Below are 23,806 nucleotides of genomic sequence, written 5' to 3'. Positions count from 1 at the left end.
GTCTCCAAGCCCAGGCTGGATGCCTGAGCGAATTCCCTTCCCCAGGTGCCCTCACCTCGGCAGACTGGCCTGTGGTCACTCCAAGCTGCAAACATGTCGCTCACTTTCATGCAGGTGATCCTCTTGGACCCTTGCAGGTCATAGCCCTCATTGCAGGTGAACTGGACACTGGATCCTAACCTGGGAGACAAGGTGTGTTATGAGTACATTCTCTGGGCCCGCTAAGCCCTGCCCTGAGGAGTACACTCCAACTCCTGACACAAGTCTCCTGGGGAACATTCTTTCTGGCCTTTCATCTGGCATCTTCTGTTCACCACTTAAAATCTGTTGGAGGCTGCAGCTGCCCTTCGTCTGAGTTGTTTGGGAACATTTGATGGTTTTAGGATTGAGTTAAAAGGAGGCTTTGTGAGCGGAGAGCACTGCTGGGAGATAAGTATCAATTAGGGCTGAGGGTGGGCGGATGGTACCCATAAACCAGGGGGAAAATGGATGGATATGGGAAGATGCCTCCGTAGTACAAAACTGCAAAAATCTACTACCTGAGGGGCTCTGAGGTACGCCAGACGGCAATAAGCCTGTCATACCATGTCAAAGAGTGACAGGCTTTTAAACTCTGGCTGGGCTACACGCATTTTTGTGGCCATTTAATATCGGCATGCTTTAGTTCGTCCCGGTCATACCTCATAAGGCAGGGGTATCCTTCCAAGGATCAGATTAGGAGAGATGACAGCTTATTCCCAGTAAATGTCTCTGTGCCCATCTCACTCTCTCCACCCCACCTCCAGGAAAGCCAGAGTTTGTTCCCCCAGCCCAGCCCAGGCCACCCTACCCCACACAACTGGCAGTCAGAACATTCCCCAGTGGTTTCTTACCTGAAGTCTGAGCCTAGTCTTTTTCCCCTTTCAGGTATGCCAGGGTCTGGACACATATTATGTCCTTGGGACACACCAACCTGAGTTACTACAAGGCAAAAAAAACAGCACACACATAGATAGATAGTCTCAGGAAGGCACCAGGCTGGGCAGTGTCCCAGAGTGGGAGGAGGAGACAGGATGAGGCCCTGCTCCCCACGGAGCTGTGGGGGATGTTGGGGGCTCTACTGGACAAGGTTTTCCTGACCGTGCAAGGTAGGAGGCTACTTTCGATAAATTCCTTTGCAAGAAAATTCTGAGTGAAATTCTTTGGGATTACATGGGCTCTGAGACAGCCCCTCTGGCTCGACAAGCATCCTGTTCCATCCTGTTCCCTCATCCCACTCCAGTGGCCAGAAGTGGACTGTCCAAAGGCTCTGGTCACCTCCCCATCCTGCCCTTCAGATCCAGGGATGGAGACTCAAGATGAAATGGCTCCGGCCTGCCCCCCAACCTCAGCCCCAGATGGAGAGATGACTCAAAGGAAGTTAAATAAAATGTGAACGCATGATCAGAAACGGTAAAGAATGAGAGAGAAAGAGAGAGAGAAAGTTGCAGCTTTGAGTTCAAAGCAGGGACTGTGCTCAGATCTGGACATTTCTTTGGAGAGCTTCTCTTCCCATCAGACTCCCATCAGATCACAGTAAGCAAGTACCACAATATTCTCCCCGACCCCTCCCAATGTTGCACCGGTCAAAAGCACCAACCAGATGATATCTGGAGTGTTTCTAGCAGGTGGGATGACATTCTTACACCTTTTTGAAAAACCAAAACCTTATGCATGGCTGCCTGCGCTAGAGCAGAGCTTGGTCTGGGGCGGCGGGTACACACGCAGTGCAGACAACAAGCAACCTCTAGGCTCCCGCGGGTTCACTGGTTTTGATGGTTCACATTGGTCAGTCTGGTCTAACTTCACATCTCTTCATTCCCAGGGTGGAGGATGACTGAGAAGTTTTATTCAAGGACCCACCAATCCCACGACTCTAACGGCAATCCTGAAGGACACAGCGTGTCTATAGCGACAGTCTCTGAGCTTGCTTATGTTCCCTTTCTTCCACACAAGCACCTCACGGTGTGAGAGAGGTACCACATCACCCACATTACACACAACTCACTCATTCTCCACAGCAGGCACATGGTCTTTGAGTCCCCTTTTTTTGTACAAAGGAATGACCACTGTCTTCAAGAAGTTTCTCATTGAGGGAAGCTATGAAACACTGAAGAGACTTCAGAACCGGAAGTGGTGGGGATGATGAAGGGATGCTCAGATGGGGGACCAGTCATTTATCATTGGGAGAAGTGTGAAAGTTTTCCCAGAGGAGGCAGCACTTAACATGCATCTTAGAAAGGAGTGAGATTTAGACACATGGGGACAGTGACAAGACAAGAAGAATGAGGTGGAGACAGAGAGAGACAGAACTGGGGGTGGGGAGCATCAGGTGCAGCTAGAGTAAAGAGAGGGGGAGATGAGAAGGCAGAATGTGAGGTCTCAGATGTATGACTTTGGAGGGGTATGCGTCTCATCCCAAATACACAGGAACAGGGGAGGCTGTTGGAGAGTTCTGTGTAGCTGAGTGTGCCACACCTGTCTTTAATCCCAGCACTTGAGCAATAGAGGAAGGCGTATCTCCATGAGTTCGAGGCTAGCCTGTGCTACACAGCAAGTTCCAGGTCAGCCAGGGCTACATGGCAAGAAAACAAAACAAAACAAAACAAAACAAACAAAAACACAAACACAAGACCCCAAACAAAACTAGGAGTCCTCAGTGGCAGAAGGGTCCTTATTGAAGGACACTCTATGCTCATTCAGGTCAAGGACAATGGTCTGGTGAGGCATGTGACGTGTGGAATGGATGAGGAAAAGAGGATCATTAGAGAATGTGGGAAGGATAAGGGAGGAAGAGAGAGAGCAGGGGCCTCCTGAGCCTGGGTCTGTGAGGACACTGGTTGCTGAAGAAAGGTAAGGCAACGCCGAGGTTTCAGCTCATTGCTATAAACAGAGGCCTAGAACAGCCCCTGCTTACATCTCCAAGTAGCCCAGGAAGCAGCTGACAAGAGACTCTGGCCACTTAGACAGGCTCCAGGCTCAGGCCAAACTCTTGGTTGTGTGGTAATGCCAGTAAGGCCTCCTGGGTGGCTCCACACTGCCAGGTTGAGGCACGCCATCTCATCTCATTAGTCTTTATCCTGTTCCCTTGCTTATCGAGTCTATACGTTGTCAACAGAGCTATGATTCCCCCTCACCCAGAAACCTTCAAGACTGAAGTCTCTGAAGTAGAGTGAGTTTTCATGGAGCCATGGTGTTTTGTAAGGACGGGAAAAGAGAGGGTAACTGGGGCTCCAGGACAATGGGGGCTTGGGGAGTAAAGGTGGTAACCAGGAGGGGGAGATGATCCCTAAGCCCAAGAACTGTTCCCGATGCCTTTGTCATCTAGCCTGTGGACCATAACTACAGCAGATTCTAAGCTAAGTGCCCATTGTCCTCAGGTCCCATTCAACTAGCGCGAGGACCTCACCCATCCCAAGGTTCCTACCAAGGGAAACACCCACCTCTTAGCAGCGCCTTGAGAAGACTCAGCAGTTCCCACTTCTTTTGCTCTCTCATTCCGTATGGACAGCTATCCAGACAGCAGGTGGGGCTGAACCAAAGCTAAGGATGACAAAGCCCACCCACCACCCTGCCTCCTGGCCATCAGCCAGCCCCTGAAGGAAGTGCAGGAAGTTACAAATCCACTGAGACAGCTCACATCCGGCCAGTACCCTTTCCCTGAGCAATGATGCTAGTCCTTTGAAGATCTACCCGACTCTCCAGGAAATAAGTAAACTTAGGTCCAGAGATCAGATCACTCCAGGAATTGCAGAAGCAAAAGGCATCCCCTCCCACCCACCCCCACCTCCCGCTGTCTTCAGAACTTCCTACCTGCACTGTCAGTCTCAACCAGACACTGGTACTGATGTGATGTTGGCTACTGGGGGAGGGAGGGTGGTCAAGGACCAAGGGGCAATCCTGACCCAACCCTGGGCCATGGCCAGGGGGTTGGTTCCCACAGATTGCCTGCTGGAGGAAATAAGTAGGGCCCACCCCTTCCCTGAGTTCAAGACAGCTGTCCACAGAAGGTCTAAGCATAAGATAAATGATGAATTCATGCAGATATCAGCCGCTGTCCCGGAGGAACTTGAGTCAAATTCACACCTTATTTAGGAAGTCTTACAATGGAGATTAAAACCTTGTTAAAAGAAATACCACATATACATATATATTTAAAGATTGTTTATATGTCTTCCTTAGTAATTCGTTGGGGCTGTTGTGGGCACCCCCGGGAAGCTATAAGTGATGAAAACCATGGAATCTCTCAGATAAATACACCCCCACACCACATGTATTTTTTCAGCTACTTTGTAGGCTTCCCACAGTAAGGAAGACCCTACAGAAGGCCAGTCTTAGATCCATAGCTTCCCTGAAAGGAAGGGAGGCTAGGGTTCTGTATCCCCATTTTGTAGATCTTAAAGCAAAGGCATTAGTTTCTAGGGTAGTGGGTCCCTCCCCTTACCCCTTACCCCCACACAATGCTAGACGTTTTTTAAGCTTATTTATGGCTCTGTGGTGAAGTGTAAGGCAAAGCCACAGTTGCTCTTGTTCATTTTGTCTCAATGGCTATGTCAAGAGCACTTGTGCTCAGGGAAAGGCGGATCATTCTCTGCAGGGCCTGGGGCTGGACCAGAGCTCTTCTAGGGTCCCATCTTTGTCCCTGATATCCTTAATCGAGCACAAAAGCAGAGTCCCCTGGCTTCCTTCTGCCACCAGACCTCCTGGAGCAGGGACCACCATAGAATCTGGTCTATAGATGAACTTAATAGCCACTAGAATTTTCTGACTTGAGAAAGCATGAGATTAGGGCAAGTCCCCACACTCTGGTTCATTCTAGTCAGGCCCCCAGTGGCCTCTGCCCCTAACCTTCTTCTGGCCACAGACACCTTGAAAACCTGGTGGCTTTCCTTCATCTTTCTTTACCAAGTATGCTTCTGGCAATTGGAGAAAAATAAAAAGCTCAAGGAGTTGAGACAGGACAGGAGAAAAGGGAGGACAGGTCAGGGGAGGAGGAGGAAGATGTGGATAGCTAGACGGAGTGGCAGGAAAGAAAAGCAGTCTCCTGGTCATCAGAGTAGCCTCCCTGTACCTGCCTCCAGGCCAGTGATGGAGTGTCTACACCCCACCCCCAAGGCTTACACTCTGAATCCCTTTAACACAGGCCCAGCAGCTGTCTCTCTGGATGTAACATTCTAGATCATTCCACCAGCACCAGATCTTGTTTCATCTTCCAAACAAGGGTAGCAGTCCCCAAAGACGCAATTTGCCCAAGCAGATTTCCCCACCACCCTAAAAGCCATGATGCATGTCTCCACTTTGCTCTGCCCTGACAGGCCCAGTATCTTTGGAAGGTTTATTAGACATGCCCCTTTCCTCCTCTGCACAATCTGACCTTGGGAGCCACATCCCCCATGCACACCTCCAGATCCCAGCCTGAAGAGGCGCCAGAAAGAGGACTGTCTTAGCAGGTGAAAGTGGTTCAAAAGGAAAAAGAAAGAGATGTGCAGAAATGACTCCCTGGACTGCAGACCGAATGGGGAGTGAGGAGAGGGGAGGAAGGAGAGGATGGAGGGAAAAGGCAGAGAGCATCCGGGGCTGCTCATTAGCTGCAGGCTCAGTGAATCCACACACAGATGGAAGGAGGGACCAGGAAAGTCATCTAGCAGAGGTTGACTTCCCTGGGGTCACAGCTGGTCACAGCGCCAGAGGTTCAGACCCAAGCGTGAGCCTTAGGCACTGGCTCGCACGGGCGGGCCAGCCGACACTTACACACAGACGTCTTCTGGTTATTGTCCTTGCTGGGCATCAGCTTCACACCTCGAGACTTCAGCTCAATCTGCTTCTTGACTAGAGAGGACAGAGAAGGAAAGATGGTTGGAGGGGTAGTCTGTGGCCCGGATGGGGTTCCTGTAGAATGAGGTGTGTACCCACTCTTTTTTGACAGTTGTGGCATAACATCTTCACCTACCAAGTTCAAGCTGGAGAACTACGGGATCTAACAGCAATGATAAAAACATTGCCGAGCATAAATAAATCAATCCCATTTCAAGTATGTTTGGGGCTGTGGTCATGGCCTGCAAAAGTCCATGAGCCACAGGTTGGACACAAGTCAGATTTATCTTGTCTTTTGGCTTGGGATATCCATGGAGGGAGGCTTCCTGTAAAGTAACAGGGCATGGGGTAGCACGAAGGAGCAGACCTCTGAGGGAGGCAGGAAGGGGCCCCTGAGCCAGGTGGTGTCTGAAGGGCTCAGGCCTCTTGTGGGAACAAAGTTCCACTCCTGCTGAGGTTTCTGGGAATGAAATAATTTTCTCGGGGAACCTTTGGTGAGCATCTGCAGCTTGCTAAGTTTGGATCTGGAATACTCTTCCCCCCAAACTATGGGCTAAGAGTTCAACGGCCAGCTTGTGACACTACTGGTAGGTGCTGGAAGCTTCTGTGAGTGGGACTTACGGGAACGTCATTAAACATGTGTCCTTATAAAGGTTCTTTGGACTCCAGACTTGTCCTGCTGCCATGGACATTGCAGCTCCCCCACTGAGTGCTCTCCCCATCGTGGATTGGGCTGCCACAGTCTCAGCCTATAGACTGATACCTGAGATCACGGTCCTAAGCAACCCTTTCTTCTTTGAAACTGGATTTGCCGTGGGTATTAGTTTGGGAAGTCAAGGAACACATCGTCTACCCTCTGCGTGCCTGCAAATCTATAGATTCTTCCCCCACACGATTTCTGAGCCAGCCCTGACAGGGAGTGGTAAACTGGGTCAAGCTCCATGTGTCCCTATTTCCCATGTCACCCTGTTTGTGATATGAATATTGTGTGGTATTACTCAGACTTCCTTCCCAGGTAGGCAGTCTACCACTGGACTGTTTATATCTTTGTCCTGTGGGATGGATTTTGTAGCCATTGCGGAGGTGAGGCATGTTTTTCTCCCACCCCTTAACCTTGGGTTTGGACGCTGGGAATTTGGAGGCTTTGAATCCAAAGTCTTGAAAAGCACCTGCTGGATTAGGCTTGTCTGTTGCATCTTTATTATCATGGGAAGATGTGGTTGTAGAATTGAGCCTATAGGCTCAGCCAGAACTAGCCCATACCAGCTGACTTGGGGGCAGGGGAAGCTGAGTCCTGGAGGCAGCTGAGATATGGAACTTGGGTGGCTGCCTGGTGGATAAAATAAGTCTTGACTCTACCCATTGGACAGCTTCTTCGGTCTGGCTGAGTGGCATGCAGAAGGTGAAACTCCAGATTACAATGGTCCATCTTTCTTCCCATCAGTCTCCTTTGATCTAGCTTCCCCTGTTCCCCATGGCATGTTCCTGGCGACCAAGAACTCATTGCATCTCTGGTGGTAAACCTAGAGCCATCCTACAATCTTAGGTCCCTGTGTGCCTTGCCAGTTAGCCTCCAGCAGCTGACTCAGCCCTATTCATTGATGCCCAGGGATGGTAACAGCTGTGCCCAGGCACTTGCTCTGTGCCAGACCCTGGTTGCTTTACCAGACCTTCATTGGCCTTGGCTCCTCACTCTCAAACCATACACAATCCCTCAGTAAATCCTCCTCAACGTAGACCCCATGAACCACTTCTGACGGTCTCCATATCTGTCACCCAAGTGGCTAACACCTCTTCTCTGATTGCCATGACCTCCCACCTTCTTCCGTTGTCTCTGAGTAGCCTGCCCTTGGCACAAGGGTCAGAGGAATCCTAGTTAAGTGTAAGCCAGGCCATTTCTGCTTAGGGCTCTTTGGTGGCAAAGTGCTCTCCTAGAGCACAAGCTGGAGTCTGTAAACGGCTCACAAGGACCAACTGGCTCTCCCCGTGGCCTCATTAGCTTTCTCCTTGACCCCCACCAGTCTTTTCCTGCTACACAGGCCTCCCAGAGGCTCCTACAGTGTGCCAAGAATATTGACTGCCTGGACTGCCGGTTTCTCTAGAATGCTTCCCACCATATGCCTATGATTTGCTTCCCCCTTTCCAGGAAGCAGTTGGGAAACCCCTCTCCCTCAATGAGCCTTCACTCAGCACTCCACTAAAATGGTACCTCCTGCCCCAGCTCTCCTGCCCCTCCTGAATTCATCTCCTGAGTGTTCTACCATACTATATCAGTTTTAGGTTTTTTTCTCTAATTGTTTAACTAACTCAATTGAGGCAGGCCCTTACTACGTAGCCCTAGTTGGCCTGGAACTCATTATGAAGACCACCCTGACCTCAAATTCACAGAGACCTGTCATCTGCCTCCCCAGTGCTGGGGTTAAAGGTATGCGCCACCATGCCTGGCTCATTTGTCATCTCACGCTGCTGTGATGTAAGCTCGACCATGGAGAGCCCTCTGGTTGGTTGCTGTATTCTCGGTACCTGAAAGAGTATCTAGGATTCCAGGAAGCAGTCACCGGGTCCTTAAATGTCCAACCTTCTTTCCTGGTGGCTAGTATGCTTTGCTTGATGGGAAATTGAAACTGGGAATCAAAGAGGGTCAGAAGACTGGGGCTAGAACACAAAGATGAGACCCCAGCTTTCTGTGACAGGCCCCTTGAATAATTCCAAGGGGACGACCCATCATCCTCAGTCTCTCCCTGTCCCGGTTCAAATGCCGAAGGCTCAGGTATTCACTTAGGGTAGGAGCCTCCCAGTGCCCCTACTTCTAGCTAAATAAGAAAGCCAACCAAGGAATTTGTTCCCCTGATGAGTGACTGTCTACGTGGGATGCATGATGAAATCCAGTCACTACCGCGGAGCCCCATCCTTCCTCCGCTCTCTGGAACCTCTTTTGTAAATGTGCATTGCTCTCTGTGTGTATCCAGCGGGAAAATTTCCAATGAACACTAACATGGGCGCATTATCAAGCAGAGGGCATTAGCAGAGAAGCATGCATTATTCAAGCCCAGCTAGTACGGCATGGCTGCAATTCAACAGTCCCTGGGAGAAACAGAGCTGTTTGAGTCCTGTGAGGGAAGTTGAAGTTCCTGTCCCGGAGGCCCCAGGGCATAGGGGGAGCAATGTGGTCTCTGGCCCAATGCAGCCCATCTGAGGTAAGTCTACAGAGATGGCTTACCACATCTGGCTAAGAGGCAAAGGTGTGCCTGGGGAGGGTCGTCCTGGCCTCCCAACTCTGGTTCTGGCAACCATTGGAGGGAAGGAGCAAGGAGGAGATAAGCAGAGCGAAGGCAGACCCCATTCCTAGAGGCACCCGGTATGCTGGTTTTCCTTAGAGCTCTTGATGGGGTGTGTGAGCCGTGGCCAGGAAGAGAGGGGCTGCTAAAGGAGACAACTGTTCCTCTCTCTCAAAAGTGCACTGAGGAAAAGCTTCTCATGGCCCTGCCCCCTTGAGACCCTAGAAGGGCTCTAGACTTTGGGGGTCTGTGCTGGCTAGTTGCATGTCTGCTTGACACAAGCTAAGGTTACCTGGTATGATGGTTTGCATGTGCTCGGCCCAGGGAGTGGCACTATTAGAAGGTGTGGCCCTGTTGGAGTAGGTGTGTCACTGTGGGCGTGGGCTTTAAGACCCTCATCCTAGCTGCCTGGACACCAGTACTCTGCTAGCAGCCCTCAGATGAAGATAAAGAACTCTCACCTCTTCCTGCACCATGCCTGCCTGGATGCTGCAAGTTCCTACCTTGATGATAATGGACTGAACCTCTGAACCTGTAAGTCAGCTCCAATGAAATGTTGTCCTTATAAGAGTTGCCTTGGTCATGGTGTCTGCTCACAGCAGTAAAACCCTAAGACACCTGGAAAGAGGCAATCTCAACTGAGAAAATGGTCCTACCAGACTGGCCTGGGGCCATGTCTGCCTGCCCAATGAGGCATTTTCTTGTTTAATGATTGACGAGAGTGGGCCCAGCCCACTGTGGATAATGTCACCCCTGGGCAGGTGGCCCTGAGGTCTATAACAAGGCAAAATGAGCAAGCCAGGAGGAGCAAGTCAGTAAGCAGGACTTCTCCATGGCTTCTGCTTCAGTTCCTGCTTCCAGGTTCCTGCCTTGAGCTCCTGTCCTGACTTCCCTCAGTGATGGACTGTGATATGTTAAGTCTTAGCTGATGTAAAATCTCTCCTCTCCAAGGTGCTTGTGGTCACATGGTGTTTCATCACAGCAATACAAACCCTAACTAAGACAGGATCCACCCTCTCTACCCTTCTCTCCCCAGAACTGCCTAACTCTCAGTCTCAGGGCCTGGTAGCTGGGCTGCTCTTAGTAGTGAATGACATTATTCCCCAGCTTAAGCCAGAGCTCATGTTCATTCTCCTCTCCAAATTCCTTCCACTTTTATCATAGGGCAGAGTTTACGGAGGGGAAGAGTGCCAAACGAGAAGGAATCTAAAAAGTCACCATATGTATTAACACTGTTAATTTTTATTCCTTGGAGCTGGCTCTCCAGATTTACATAGTCTGAGATGCGTTTTGGGCATCTAAAGGCCACTGGACACACATCAGAATCTATAGGCAGAATTTTTTGCCCATGTGAAGTTAGTCTTGGAATTACAGGGGTCACAACTCTTTGAGCAGATGTTTCTTATTCCAGTCACACAATCTTAAAAACAAAAAAACAAAAAAACAAAAAAACAAAACCAAAAACAAACAAACAAATAAACAAAAAACGTCCATCCAAGCTCAGTTGGCCTGGCCCTGGGCTCTGGGAAACTATGGTTTACAGCTGGCCTATACCATCTGGGAGCTAACAAGTGAGTCAGTGTTTACCACCTGAACATGAAATGTTTCTGGGAAGGCTTAGGACGCCCAGGGTGCTAGCACGTGGGGGCTACTTTGCAAGGTTCTGGGAGCTTTAATAAGTGGGGCCTGCCTGGAGGAGGTAGGCCGTGGGGCATCTCCTTGGGGTCTGTATCTTACCGCAGACCCTTCCTGTGTGTGTCTCTCTCTGATTCCTGAGCACCAGGAAATGGGTGGCTTTGCTCCACCACCAAGCCTCACCTTGGGCCCTGAGCAAGGGAGCCAGTTGACCACAGATTGAAACCTTTGAATGGTAAAAAAAATAAATAAATCTTTTATCCTTTAAATTTATTTTTATCAGGCCAACAAACGCTTAACAGAGGAATGTCTCTGGAGATGAGGGGTTGTTAGAGTCATGTCAGAGGCCTACGGAACTGGTCTGGGAGGGAATTAAGACGAGTTTGGAGGGCCAGCCTGGAAAGCCTGGGATGCTGTGGGCCTCTGATTAGTGGGAAGTTTAGATTGGAGCTCAGAAGACAATCATGCAGATAGAACCTCTGTTGAGAAGCAGATCCATGTTACATTGTGGCAACGAACTTCTCTACATTCTGTCTGTCTTAAGGCTCTAGGATAGAAATCATTGCCTTTTTTTGTGTTTCTTTTTTTTTTTTTTTTTTTTTTTTTTTTTTTTTTTTTGTATGTGTTATTTGTTTGTTGTTTGTTTTGGCTACATGCAGGCAGTCGATCCTGTTGGATACAATTAGGAACTTTTGTTTTTGTTTTTCTATAATATTAAGGATGGTTTAAGGAGCTGACTTTGAGTGACAGGTTAAGGGTGGGGGCTAAACTTATGATGGTTAATATTAATTTTCAAGTAGTTAGACTGAGAGACACCTAGGAGCTTGGGAACCACACACTGCTGGGCGTGTTTGTGAGGCAGCTCCAGACATGATGAGGCTGTGAGTTCATGGATAAACTCAGGGATTTTATCCATTGACGGAATTCAAATCTGGCGGGATTACTGGGCGGTCACAACCATGTGAGGTGGGGTTTAACTGGAGGAAGTTAGTCACTGGGTGTGTGCCTTTGAAGGGTACAGCTTGGCCTCAGCCTATTTCTGGTCTTCCCGCCTGCTTCTCCACCACACCCTCCTACCTCAGTCCCAAAATGATGGAGTCAAGCGGCCTTTGAACCAAAGTAAAACTTTCTTCCTTCTTAAGTTGTTCCTCTTGGATATTTGTCTAAGACAGTCAGGAATGTGGATCTAGGCAAGATCTATATATCACTAGGGACATTAACATCAAAGAGCCACCGTCACAGGCTGGCAAGGATTCCAGGGAACAATCATACCTTAGATTTGCATATAGCAAAACAGCCTTCCCCAAGTAGGTGGAACATGGCACACCAGGGATAACCAGCCACAAAATGAGCTCACTGAAAAACTAACTCAGCAGACCCAAGTGGGCCAGGGTGCCAAGGGGGAGGGTCCAAGCACAGAACAGGGTGTCCCTACAGAGTCCCTGAAAGCACAACTGCAGGCCCTGTCAGAAAGGAGGGGTCTCACCTACTTCCTCTGTGTATATGTCAGGGCTGAGTAGCTTGATGCTCTTGTGGGAATCCTATCAGTGGGGGTGGGACTGCCTATGACTCTTTTGCCAACTTGTGGGACTCTTTTCGTCCTACTGGGTTGCCTTGACCAACCTTGACCAGGCTGTCCCGTTCATCCTTTATATGTTAATTACAAGATATTTCCCCACTGTCGTAAAGGTTAGTGGGACTCGTGGCATGCCGTGAGCAGGCAGAATCTAGTGATATGACAGCTCTCAAGTTTGAAGCTCAGATTATCAGGTTGAAACAATAGTAGACAAGGTCGTTTGGGGCTAGAAGGAAGCCTGGCCTTTCCCCAAGGCTCTGGAAGCACAGACACAGACGGAGCCCATGCCTGTGGATTCAGGCTCTGCATCCTTGGCCCCACTGACGGCTGTCCTGATGCCTAAGTCAACCCTAGCTTCCTTGAGCTTACTCTTCCTCACTCTAAGGTTGCTCACCTTAGAAAATGTCTCCAACACTTCCTGCAAGGATCTCAGCTGCTCAGCTCTAATCATCCTCTCTTGCTTACATTTTTTTTTTTTTTTTTGCCCATCCCCAAGCCCATCTTTTGAAAGCTGCATAGATAGTGGTTTGAGAACTGAATTCTGATCTCCTCTTTATGGGACATGAGCAGGATGTGTGTATATCTTACATTCTACCTTCCCTCCCTCCCTCCCTCCCTGCTGCTGCTGCTGCTGCTGCTCTGGACCAGCCTTGATGGCTCAGTCACCAGTTCTGTGGATCTGCCTTAACAACTCACATCATTTGCTGGACAAGGCTGGTGTCCAGAATTCGAGCTCTTCAACTCAGACTGACACGCGGGGCAGAAGCCTGAGGTCTAAGGCTGTAGGGCATGGATCTGGCAGATGATACAGTCACCTCAAAGGGGAGAATGTAGCTGGCATTGCCTCCAGGCCAACTGACTCAGAGGATGAATACAAACTCTGAGCCCCAGAGTTGATGTAGAAGGGTCTAGACAGACTATCACTACCAGCTACTGCACTGGCATGCATAGTTGAATGGAAGGGTCAGGCCAGAGGCGTTCGTCTGGTAAAAACAAGGACAGGTGTCTTGGCATCTGTCAACACCATATTTAAAGAAGTTAAGGTTCAACCTAATCTGTGACACTCCCCAAAGAGAGGGCTCATGTCACCACAATGTCTGTACAATGCAGATAGGGGAATTAGTGGCATCATTTCTGATGTCAGCTGCAGAGGTTGGCTGGGTGTCAGCGTAGCAAAGGACAGAAACACACTGAATGATAAGTTAGAAAATTCAGGCACAGATGACGACTAGACCCTGCCTCTCAATCTTTCCATAGCACATGTAAATTCAGAGATGTGAGTCTCTGGATGCTCAGATTTTCAAGGCACAGTGCACTGGACTCTCTTGGAACTGACAATGACCATTGAAAGTCTGTGACCACACTACCAGAGATCTCATGCGTAAAACTTAGCTTGAAGGTCCAGCCGTCAATGCCCTTGGGCCAGACATGTGCTGCCCATAGCTCATAGGCCACATGTGGCTGAGGGCAGCTGTAAATGTGGGCCAAGAAAAATAATAAACTTACTTAAAATGTTACGAGAGTTGTTGTTGTTATTGCTGTGATTTTTGTAACGTAATCACACGTCAAAAGGCTGAACATGTCTGTTGGGCTTTGGCAGTACAGAAATAACTGTCAAAGCTATTGAGACTGATGGTGTGGTGTGTGAAGAAGAAGGTGTGTAACTAACTCATGGAGGACTTGGGAAAACTTGGAGAGGCTGATGAGAGACAACATGGTGGCATGCATGTCCTTGTAGAGCAAAGATGACAAGACTGGAAACCAAATGTGGGAATGTCTAGCAGTGAGATTCTGCTACTCATGTCCTGTGACAAAGGAAACCTAAGGGGGTGTCTGGCAAAGTGTTGGTGTGTAGCCTTGCCCAAGACTGATGGCGACATGGAAAGGGACAGGAAGAAATGGACACAGGTAGACTGAGGGCTACCAGATCTGCTGATGGGAAAAGCTGCCCTTGGAGCGCCCTAATGTCCTCTGGGTCATTGCTGTGGTGAATGAAGAACAAACATCTACATGCAAATAGTGTGGAGAGTAACCTGAGTTCTGGCACCAACCATCACTAGGAAGGCAACTGCTGGAGGATCACTGATGACTGAGGAAATTATGCAAAGCTTCTCAGAGCTGGCCGCGCATGATGCTTGGAGGTGTTTCAAACCTGGCGGAAAGTCTCATCCTGTCCCAGCTGAGGTTGTAAGGGATGCATTATTGGATGCTGTTGGTGTGACCTGTTGGTTAGCCACTGAACAAGCAGTGTGTGGCTACTAGAATTTCTGAAGGGAAAGAAACTCTTGACCTGTGGGTATGTGTGTGCATGTGTCGTGTGTGTGTGTGTGTGTGTGTGTGTGTTTGTGTATGTGTGCATTATATAGAAGCGAGATGCCAATGGTTGGGTGTTTCCCTTACCTTATTTTTTGAGCCAGGGTCTCTCACTGAATCTTGGGCTCATTGATTGCCTAGCCTGGCTGGCCAATGAGTTCCAGTGATCAATCCATGTCTGCTCCCTTCTCTTCCCTCTCCAGTGCTGGGGTTAAAGATGTGTGCTACTGTGGCTGTCTTCTACATGGGAACTGGGGAACCCGAGTCAGGCTCCCAAGCTTCAGTGGCAAGCACTCTACTGACTGAACCATCTCCCAGCACAGTAGTCCTAGGTGCAATTATTGACGGGCCATGTGGCAGGCTTCACCGACAACTCCAGAGGATTCAGCTGCAAAAGCCAGCCAGAGGGAAGGGGTTTAAGCAATTCTCTGCCTCCCTCAGTCCTTAGTTTCAGTTGCCTGTTCTGGGCTGTCATCTCAACTTGGGGACATCTTCCTTCCATTCTCTATCTGACTACTTCTTACTGGTAGGGAACCAGAGCCTCAGTCACCCCAAATTTAGGGGGCACTATTTCTTGGGCTGGAGTTTAAGACTGGATAAGAAGGAGAAAGCAAGCTAAGCATATGCATTTGCGCCCCCCCTCTGCTTCCTGACTTCTGATGTGCAGCCATGACTTCCCTGCTAAGATGTACCTTCCAACTGTGAGCCAGAATAAGCCCTTTCTCCCTGAAGTTGCTTCTGGCGGGTGTTTCGTTACAGTAACAAGAAACATAGCTTATACCTGCTGCTCACAAACTTCAGGTCTCTGGGCTTTGATGCAATGTGTTTTCAGGTGGATACAGCCATTCTGTTGATGACTGAGACCAGTGCAAAGCATCTGGAAGGCAGAAGAGACCACATTTGACCCTAAGGGATGGCTTCTGTCTCTGGGCCACCAGGGTTCACATGGAAAATCAGGCAATGAGCAGAGTGGCAGAGCCAGGCTGAGATGTAGTGACAGGAGGAACAGGCAGCAGATAATGATCAGCAGGTGGGAGCTGGAGGCAAGGAGAGGGGATCTGTCCTGACCCCACCCCTCGGCACAGGCTTCCCCACAGGCAGGAAGTTAAGAGATTGTGTGGGGGGTGTGGCCAAGGCCTCTCTTTCCTGACCACCTATTATGTGTCAGAGTCTCCTTTCACTTCCTATAGTCCCTTTGGGGTGAATCGCAATCCCTGCCTCCAGAAGATGACAGTAATGGAGTGCCTGGTAATCATGTGTGTGAAGGAAGTGGAGTGTTTTTATGATTTGAATGTGAAATGTCTCCAAAAGGGAGATATGTGCTTGAACACTTGGTTCCTGGCTAGTAGAACTGTTTGGGGAAGTTGTGGGACTCTTGGGAGGTGGGGTTCAGATGGAGGAAGTGGCTTCTCATATGCTAGCCCATCTTTACTCCACAGCCCAAGAGAACTGCCTCTCTTGCCCTGTGTTCTAGCTGGTATCTTGCCTGGGGTGGGCAAACCTTTTCTATAAAGAGATTGCCTGCCCATAGCTTGGGTTGGAAGGCTACCCTCCACGAGCTCTAGAGCAACCAGAGACCCAGATGTGAAAGAATGAATATAGATGTCCTCCAGATGTGCTCCTTTTTGGAGGCCAAAATCTGGATTTCATGTGTCATGAATTATTACTATTATTTTTTTGTGTGTTTGTAGGACTGTGGTTCATATTTATGTGCCTGTGTGTGTGTGTGTGTGTGTGTATCTGTGCAGTGGCCAGAGAAGGATGTCTATCAGAAGTCCTGTTTTCACTTTCTCTGCCTTATTACCTTGAGTCGGGGTCTCTTTCTGCACCTGGAGCTAGGCTGGCACCTGTTAAGCCCCAGAGATCCTCTTGTCTGTGCCCCACTGAAAGCTGAGGATTTTACATTGTCCTGGGGATTTTAACCCGGGTTCTCATGCTTGCATGGAAAGTACCCTTTTGCACTGAGCCATCTGCTCAGTCTCATATTATTCTTAATTTTTCCTTGTTCTTCGACTGTCTAAAAGCACAGAACCCACCCTTAGTCCGGGAGCCTTTCAAAAGCAGCCACAAGCTGGACTGGGGATGCCTTCTAGGCATGCGCAAATGGCTGCTGTGCCTTTGGTGTGGCCATTGCTGTCCTGGCATTCTCTACCTAGAGTCCTACTGTGTGTGTATCAGCCATCTGTTTGCTGTCCTACTGTGTGTGTATCAGCCATCTATTTGCTGTCCTACTGTGTGTGTATCAGCCATCTGTTTGGGACCTGCCTTACATCGCTTATTCTTGGGTTTGTCTGGCTTTTGTTTTCTGCCCCTTTTCTAAGTTCCCCCCTCGCCCCCAGCAAAAAAAAAAAAAAAGTTCTCTAAGTAAAGCTCTTATTGTGCTGTAGGGAAAGTTCAGGTTCACATCTGTGCCCCTTGTTCAACTGTTCTGTCAGAAGTAGAGTGAAGCCTCAGGCACTTACCCTTCTATGCCAGCATGGAGTAACATCGCATGGAGGAATGTACAAACTGCAGTAAGATGACCCCTGCTCTAGTGGCCATTAGAGCTGAGCCTGGCTAGGACAGCATCATATTAGCTGAATACCTGGCCTGGCCATGAACACGACTGAACTTTCGTATAATTATTATCATCATTGTAATTGTTGCTCCATGTATGCGGTTGTGAGTGTGTGTGTCTATGTGTGTTCATGTCTGCATGTATGTGAGCACATATGTGTGCATGAGTGTGCAGGACAGACATTCATGACAAATGTCTTCCTCACTCATGCTCCACCTTATTCTTTATTTACTGAGGGAGTGTGTATCACTTCAACCCAGGGCTTGCCAGTTTGGCCAACTAGCCTGCTTGCTCAGGAGATCTGGTGTTTCTACCTTGAAGACTGGGAATACAGGTGGCTTGTCATACACACACTTGACATTTACGTGAGTTCTGGGGATCTGAACTCCAATCCCCACACTTGCATAGCAAGTATTTTACTCTCTGAGTCATCTCCCAGGCTCATCATCACCAACAGCACCATCTCCATCCTCCTCCTCCCCCTCCCCTCTTCCTCTTCCTCTTCCTCCTCCTCCTTCCTCCTCCTCCTCTTCTTCATCATCATCACCATCACAAATATCATCACCATAAAAAGTAGTCTCCTGCTAGAGGTTGGTGGCACACACCTTTAATCCCAGCACTTGGGAGGCAGAAGCAGGCAGATTTTTGAGCTCAATACCAGCCTGGTCTATAGAGTGAGTTCCAGGACAGCCAGGGCTATACAGAGAAACTCTGTCTCAAAAAAAAAACCAAAACCAAAACCAAAACCAAAAACAACAGCAGCAACAACAACAAAACAATAAAAAAACCAACCAAACAAAAAGGTAGTCTCCTGCATTAACACAGTCAATAAGCATTCCATATCCACACTGAGTCTCCCTGGGCTGGGATGCGATCAATGGAACCCAGGGCCCGTGGTATGCCAGTGCTGGACCACACTCTGTATGCTTGTAAAAATGGAACTGTCAACACACTTGCTTCATGCAAATATGCTTAGGATGGAACAGAGTCACCTGGGACCAAGTGCTCATGACCTTGGCAGCCCTGAGACACAGCAGCATAAAAGCCTTGTGTGGGAGGATCAGGGGACATGAATCAGAGGGTAAAACTTCCAAGAGGACATTCCTGAAGCAGAACTTCTCAGACTGGGCCTATCCTGCTTCAGACATGTGAGATTAAGTTAAGAGGCTTCAGCTAGCATTACAGAATGGAAGAGAGATGCTCAGGGTACCTCACCCCCAGGACAAACACCCCAAGTGACAGTTTGTACTGTAGATGCGTATGCACTGTAGGTTGTGATTGGGAAGAATGCATACATTTATACATGTGTATACATGCATGTGGGCACATGTATGCATACAAACATACCCACAAACATGGTTTCAAAGTCACTGAATAGACAACCATAAGAAGATGGCTAAGGACAAAGCCTGAGACTTTATGGGTAAACTCCTAAAGGTTTGTAGGTGAACTCCAGTTTTATCAGGTAGTTAGGGGATGTATGCTCTTGGGCGGGTTATACAGCTTGTCTGAGCTTCTGCTAAAAGGGATAGGAACTAGCAGGTCACTGTGCTTTGGGGAGCAGGCTACCTAGCACAGAGCCTACTACACAGCAAGTATTCAACATCCACACAGTAGGTATGCAGTAAGCAAGAGACCTGGAGACGCCCCCCCCCCACTAGCTATATATATAGCATGCACACAATAGGGATGTAATCAGATAACCTAGAGTTCTTGATCAGATAACCAAATACTGGATTTTGATGGTGGGGTCTGTCACCGAGCACCTATCATGGTGACATCGGAACCTCAAGAACCTGAACTATCAGGCACACCTAATATTTAATCAGAAGAAAGTGCACTATTAAGCTCCACTTTTCTATTTTGGGAAACAGGAAGAAGTAGGTGGCTGTCTCTCTGGCTCAGGGACCTGGGCCTCTATGGTGGTATATACTGTCTCCAGAAAAGCCAAGCTCTGTGATGTCTCCAGGCCCAGTGAGCTTCTGGCTTATTTTTTATACATTGCAAAGGTCTCCTCTAGTGTAGACAGAGGGAATGAGGCCACTCATTAAGTCCAGATATGAAAATAGGGTTCCTGCAACTGCAGCTTTTTACCCTAGACCCAGAGTATTTATCAGTTTTGAATACTGTCTCAGACTACAGGGAAGTTTTTTCCCCTCCCCTACAGGCAAGGTTTTAAGGCATGTCTGGTCCTCTCCCCTGCATCCAATCAATGTCTTGTCCCTCTTGGGATGCAAGGAGTACTCCTCTCTTTTAGACGTGGCTCCTGGGGTTCGAAGTGCCTTCCTTATTGGAGCATAAAGGTGTCTACCTAGGGTTTCTACCTGCCGCTCCTGCTCTGAGATCTTGCCCAAATCAGAGGTTGGAAGTAAGTAGGGACAGTTCCTAAGGCAGCTTGTCTATGATTGCAATAGAGTGCTCTAGACAGGATGAAGGCGAGTGCAGGTGTGGGGAGGAAGCCTCTGGACTGTAGGAGATCAGCTAACAATGCTGAGGAAGCCAGGGACTCTGGCTCAGAAGAGCAGCGGGGCTGCTGGCTTGGAAACTGGCTTCTCTTGCTGTAAGATAGGTGTGCACCTAACATTTATTTCACAGCATGATGATAAGGGGGCAATAGAGGTGCCTGCAAGTTCCTCATACCGGGCCTGACTCTTAGCACTAATCACAATGATGACCCTGTCCTGAAGAATGGCAGCCAGGCCGTTAGTGTCTGGGAACTGCCCCTCTGGTACCTAAAGGCCTAGGCATGTGCAGAGATGCAGGCATGGAAACCTCAGGATGCACAGATGTAACGGACCCGAGACAATAACCCCCAAAGTCAATGTGGGTACCAGTGGGAAGGGCTGAGGCCCTCATGGCCACTGTTGTTCTCTCAGAGGAAGCCGGGTTCTGGCTGTGCTTACCTTGGTACTGGGCGCTGAAGCCACGTTGCCGGTGGTTGCCATCTGATGTGAAGTGTAGCCGCAGCCAGTTCTTGCTGCTAATGACAGGGGCTGGGAGACTGGCTCCTGTAAACCTGGGGGGACAGGACAGAGAAAGGTCAGGAGCAAAACAGGACAACAAGGAGTCTACCCACCTTCTGAAGCAAGGAGAGATTACCATCCACTCTAGAAGCCTGGGGTCTGTGCAGCTGGAGGGATTTCCAGGCAAGTTGCTCCCTCTACCTCCAATTCCCCAAATCCCAAGCAGATGCTCAGGGCTTGAGAGTAACCAAAGGATGCTAGGAGCCAAGGAAGGCCCTCTATGGACAATTCCATCAGCACTGTATTGCCTTTCATATTTTCCTATTTTCTGGGTCTTTGATCTTATCTGGCTGGACTGTGCTCATCCATCTCCCTTCCTCCTGCACCACACACACACACACACACACACACACACACACACACACACACACCCTTCCCAGGACTGTAGGGAGTCCTTGAAATACCCCAGCCCCAGGAACGTCTTCCCACTGGTCTGGACTTGAAAGTCATATAGGTCTTGGCTTGGGCTCAAATCAAGGCTTCCAGCCTGTGATGTACTCAGCACCAGGCTTTCCTAAGTGAGAAGCCCAGATGCCAAGTCTGTGGGGCTAAGTGAGAAACTGCCGGGGCACTGAGGCTATCCCAGAGCCTGGCACCTCCAAGCTCACCCACAGAAAATCCTTCCCTACCTAAAACACCACAGGACCCAATTCCAATTACATTTCCATTGCCAATTCTCCCAAAGATCAAGCCTCAGTAGGAAGCAGTGGGGCTGAGTAGGGAAGCAGCTGGATCTAGGAGGGACCTATAAGCTGTGCTGTGTGCCCACAAGAAAACCCTCTGAGATTCTGTGACAGGATCTATGGGGTAGATATGGTGATATCCCCTCCTCAGGGTTGCAGGAACTCACAAAATGATGCTCTGCAGAGTGCCTGGAGTCCCCCAACAGTAGCAAACTCTTGGGAATGGCACATTATCTGTTCTCACCTTGGGACTTAGAACCCAAAGTGACATTTGGCACAAAGATGTATGTCAGGGTCCCAACAGAGAAGCTCTGAGAAACAGTCCTTATTAAGGTGATGTTGGGCGGTGGGGAAAACAATAAGAAGAGGGTAGCCCTGGAGGCTGCTAATAAGTGATGGGGCTCAGTACCACTCCCCCTCCAGGAGTAGAGGAAATCGGAAATACCTAACCACAGGGTTGCATGGCAAAACCTGCTCTCTACCCAAATCTTCAGCTGGTTTGGGAAAAGCCCTGGCGGAAAGAGCAAGGAATGAACAACCAGAGCTCACACTCCTTTGTTCTCTCCAGACTCCTAGATGCTCCTGTTGATCTAGCCTGCCAGGCAGTGGCACATGCCTTTAATCCCAGCACTTGGGAGGTAGAGACAGGTGGATTTCTGAGTTTGGGGCCAGCCTGGTCTACAGAGTGAGTTCCAGGACAGTCAGGACTAAACAGAGAAAACCTGTCCCCAAAACAAAACAAAACAAAACACAAACAAAAAAAAAGATTGATGCTTGCCCACAGGTCTTATAGACAGAGGGAAAGGGGAGGACCAGAGTTGGGGATCCAGAAGGGCAGACACTAGAGAGCCAACAGAGTGGCTTCCCGTAAATATGCACTAAAGAAAAGATCTAACCAAGGAGCTTGATACCCTCTGATCTCAGTTCTTACTATAATGAAAATGCTGACGCACACAAAACTCTAGGAATATAACCCACAGTGCTTGGGCAGGAACTATTATAGAAACCAATTACTGTATTTCACCAGATCCCATTTAAAATAGTTTATTACAGGGTGAGTCATTTAAGTTTTCTAAGGAGCCTCAATTGGTATCATGGGCTCCCCCACCCTAGGCCAAATTCAATTCTATCTCAATGACAGAACTTGGAGGCTATTTACATATGGAAGGAGACGTGGGGGAACTTCACCTGAATAATTCAGAACCTATGGCTGCTTCTTAGAAAAGGCAAGGAAGGGGTAGTCTAGAGGTCCAGGTTATAATTGGAAGTTGGGGTAGGGAACTTCCCAGCTTAAGGATGAGGTGGGAATTGATGCTCAGCTTCCTGTGTATAGCTCTCCTATGTTTACCTGGCACCTTCTACCTTCTATCTATTCTATCTCCTCCCAGGCAGCAAGCCTCATGCTGACTCCTTCTCCTCCCCCCTCTCACTCCTCCTCTCTCTCTCTCTCTCTCTCTCTCTCTCTCTCTCTCTCTCTCTCTCTTCCTCCTCCTCCTCTCCCCCCCTCTGTGTGTGTGTGTGTGTGTGTGTGTGTGTGTGTGTGTGCACGCATGCGCAAGCACACATGCTCAGCTCTGATTCCCACCCAGCCCCGCCTTTCCAAGCATATTATGTTGAACATTTGAGGGTGTCTTTGGCACTACCACAGGATTTGGGGCTTCTGTGGTAGGATCCTCATTGAATGGCTATGGAGAGATGGTACCCTCTTTGGATCAAAGCTTTTAACAGAACCATGCATGGTAACTCTCTCCTGGAATATCAACCCGCAGGAGGTTGAGTCAGGAGGATTGCTGGGAGTTTGAGGCTAGTATGTGCTATACAGCAAGAGAACTTGGTCATCAAAAAACCCCAAAATTAAAACCAGCACACAAAAACTTCCTTTCCATGCTAGTAAGTACAAAGATGTGGGCAAACTTACTGGCTTGTTAGTTCAAGGGAGAAGAGTAAAGAGTAACAGGAAGCAAAGAGGACTGTGAGTGAGGGTCATGAGGGTGGATCACGATCATGGAGAGGGAGCATGAACCTCAAAGTGAGGATCCTAAGCAAGGTCTGTGACTGTGAACACAGAAGGCACACTGACCATGGGCTGTGAACACAGAAAGTACACTGACTGTGGACCATGAACATAGAAGGCACACTGACCGTGGGCTATGATCACAGAAGGCACACTGACCATGGGCCGTGAACACAGAAGGTACACTGATCGTGGACCATGAACATAGAAGGTACACTGACCATGGGCTATGAACACAGAAAGTACACTGACTGTGGACCATGAACATAGAAGGTACACTGACCGTGGGCTGTGATCACAGAAGGTACACTGATCATGGACCATGAACATAGAAGGTACACTGACCGTGGGCCGTGAACATGGAAGGCACACTGACCGTGGACTGTGAACGTGGAAGGCACACTGAAATCTCACTCACAGGAACTGGGACAGTTGAACGTTCAGTGAAAGGAAGTGGACCTGTGGTAGTCAGAGCTGGGTTGAGAGCTGTCTGTGGGTTGTGCATGGCTGAGAATAAGGGAATGGTCCAGAACTAGGTTTTGTTAACTGTGTGGGGAGGCAACTTCATTATTATTATTATTACTATTACTATTATTATTGTTGTTGTTGTTATTTTATGTATTTACAATCCAGTCATTTGTCCCTCCTCCTGGTCCCCCCTCCTACAATTCCTCATCCCATTCCTCCTTTTAAAAGGAAGGCTACTTTTGCCTGCAATCTAATGAGCTATACATTCACAACTGGGATATGATTTTATATGAATGACCTCTTAACAGAATTCATTAAAAAGGAAACAAAGCGAAATCCTGTTCTCAGAGTAAAGTTCATACTATGGACCTCTATGGCCTTCTAAAGCTTCCTCTTCCCTGTTTCCCCCCTCTACCTCTTGTTTCCT

At 48.8% G+C, this 23,806-nt stretch overlaps 1 protein-coding gene across 8 annotated transcripts in view; it reads right to left on the bottom strand.

Annotated features, from left to right (window-relative positions):
• The window catches only part of Csmd2 (CUB and Sushi multiple domains 2), a 582,522-nt gene that overhangs the window by 267,287 nt on the left and 291,429 nt on the right, over positions 1-23,806 (bottom strand). For 7 of the 8 annotated variants that reach the window (XM_031378716.1, XM_031378717.1, XM_031378718.1 and 4 more), the window contains 4 exons: positions 20,095-20,207; positions 5,770-5,847; positions 873-960; positions 56-180 (listed from right to left, as the gene is read on the bottom strand). In XM_031378716.1, the coding sequence (XP_031234576.1) occupies positions 56-180; positions 873-960; positions 5,770-5,847; positions 20,095-20,207 (404 nt within the window). The remainder of the gene's footprint in view (positions 1-55; positions 181-872; positions 961-5,769; positions 5,848-20,094; positions 20,208-23,806) is intronic. The other variant, XM_031378719.1, reaches the window with a different exon arrangement.

The sequence above is a fragment of the Mastomys coucha genome, unplaced genomic scaffold (assembly GCF_008632895.1).
Source record: "Mastomys coucha isolate ucsf_1 unplaced genomic scaffold, UCSF_Mcou_1 pScaffold18, whole genome shotgun sequence".
Classification (NCBI taxonomy): domain Eukaryota; kingdom Metazoa; phylum Chordata; class Mammalia; order Rodentia; family Muridae; genus Mastomys; species Mastomys coucha.
This window is presented reverse-complemented; position numbering and strand designations above follow the sequence as displayed.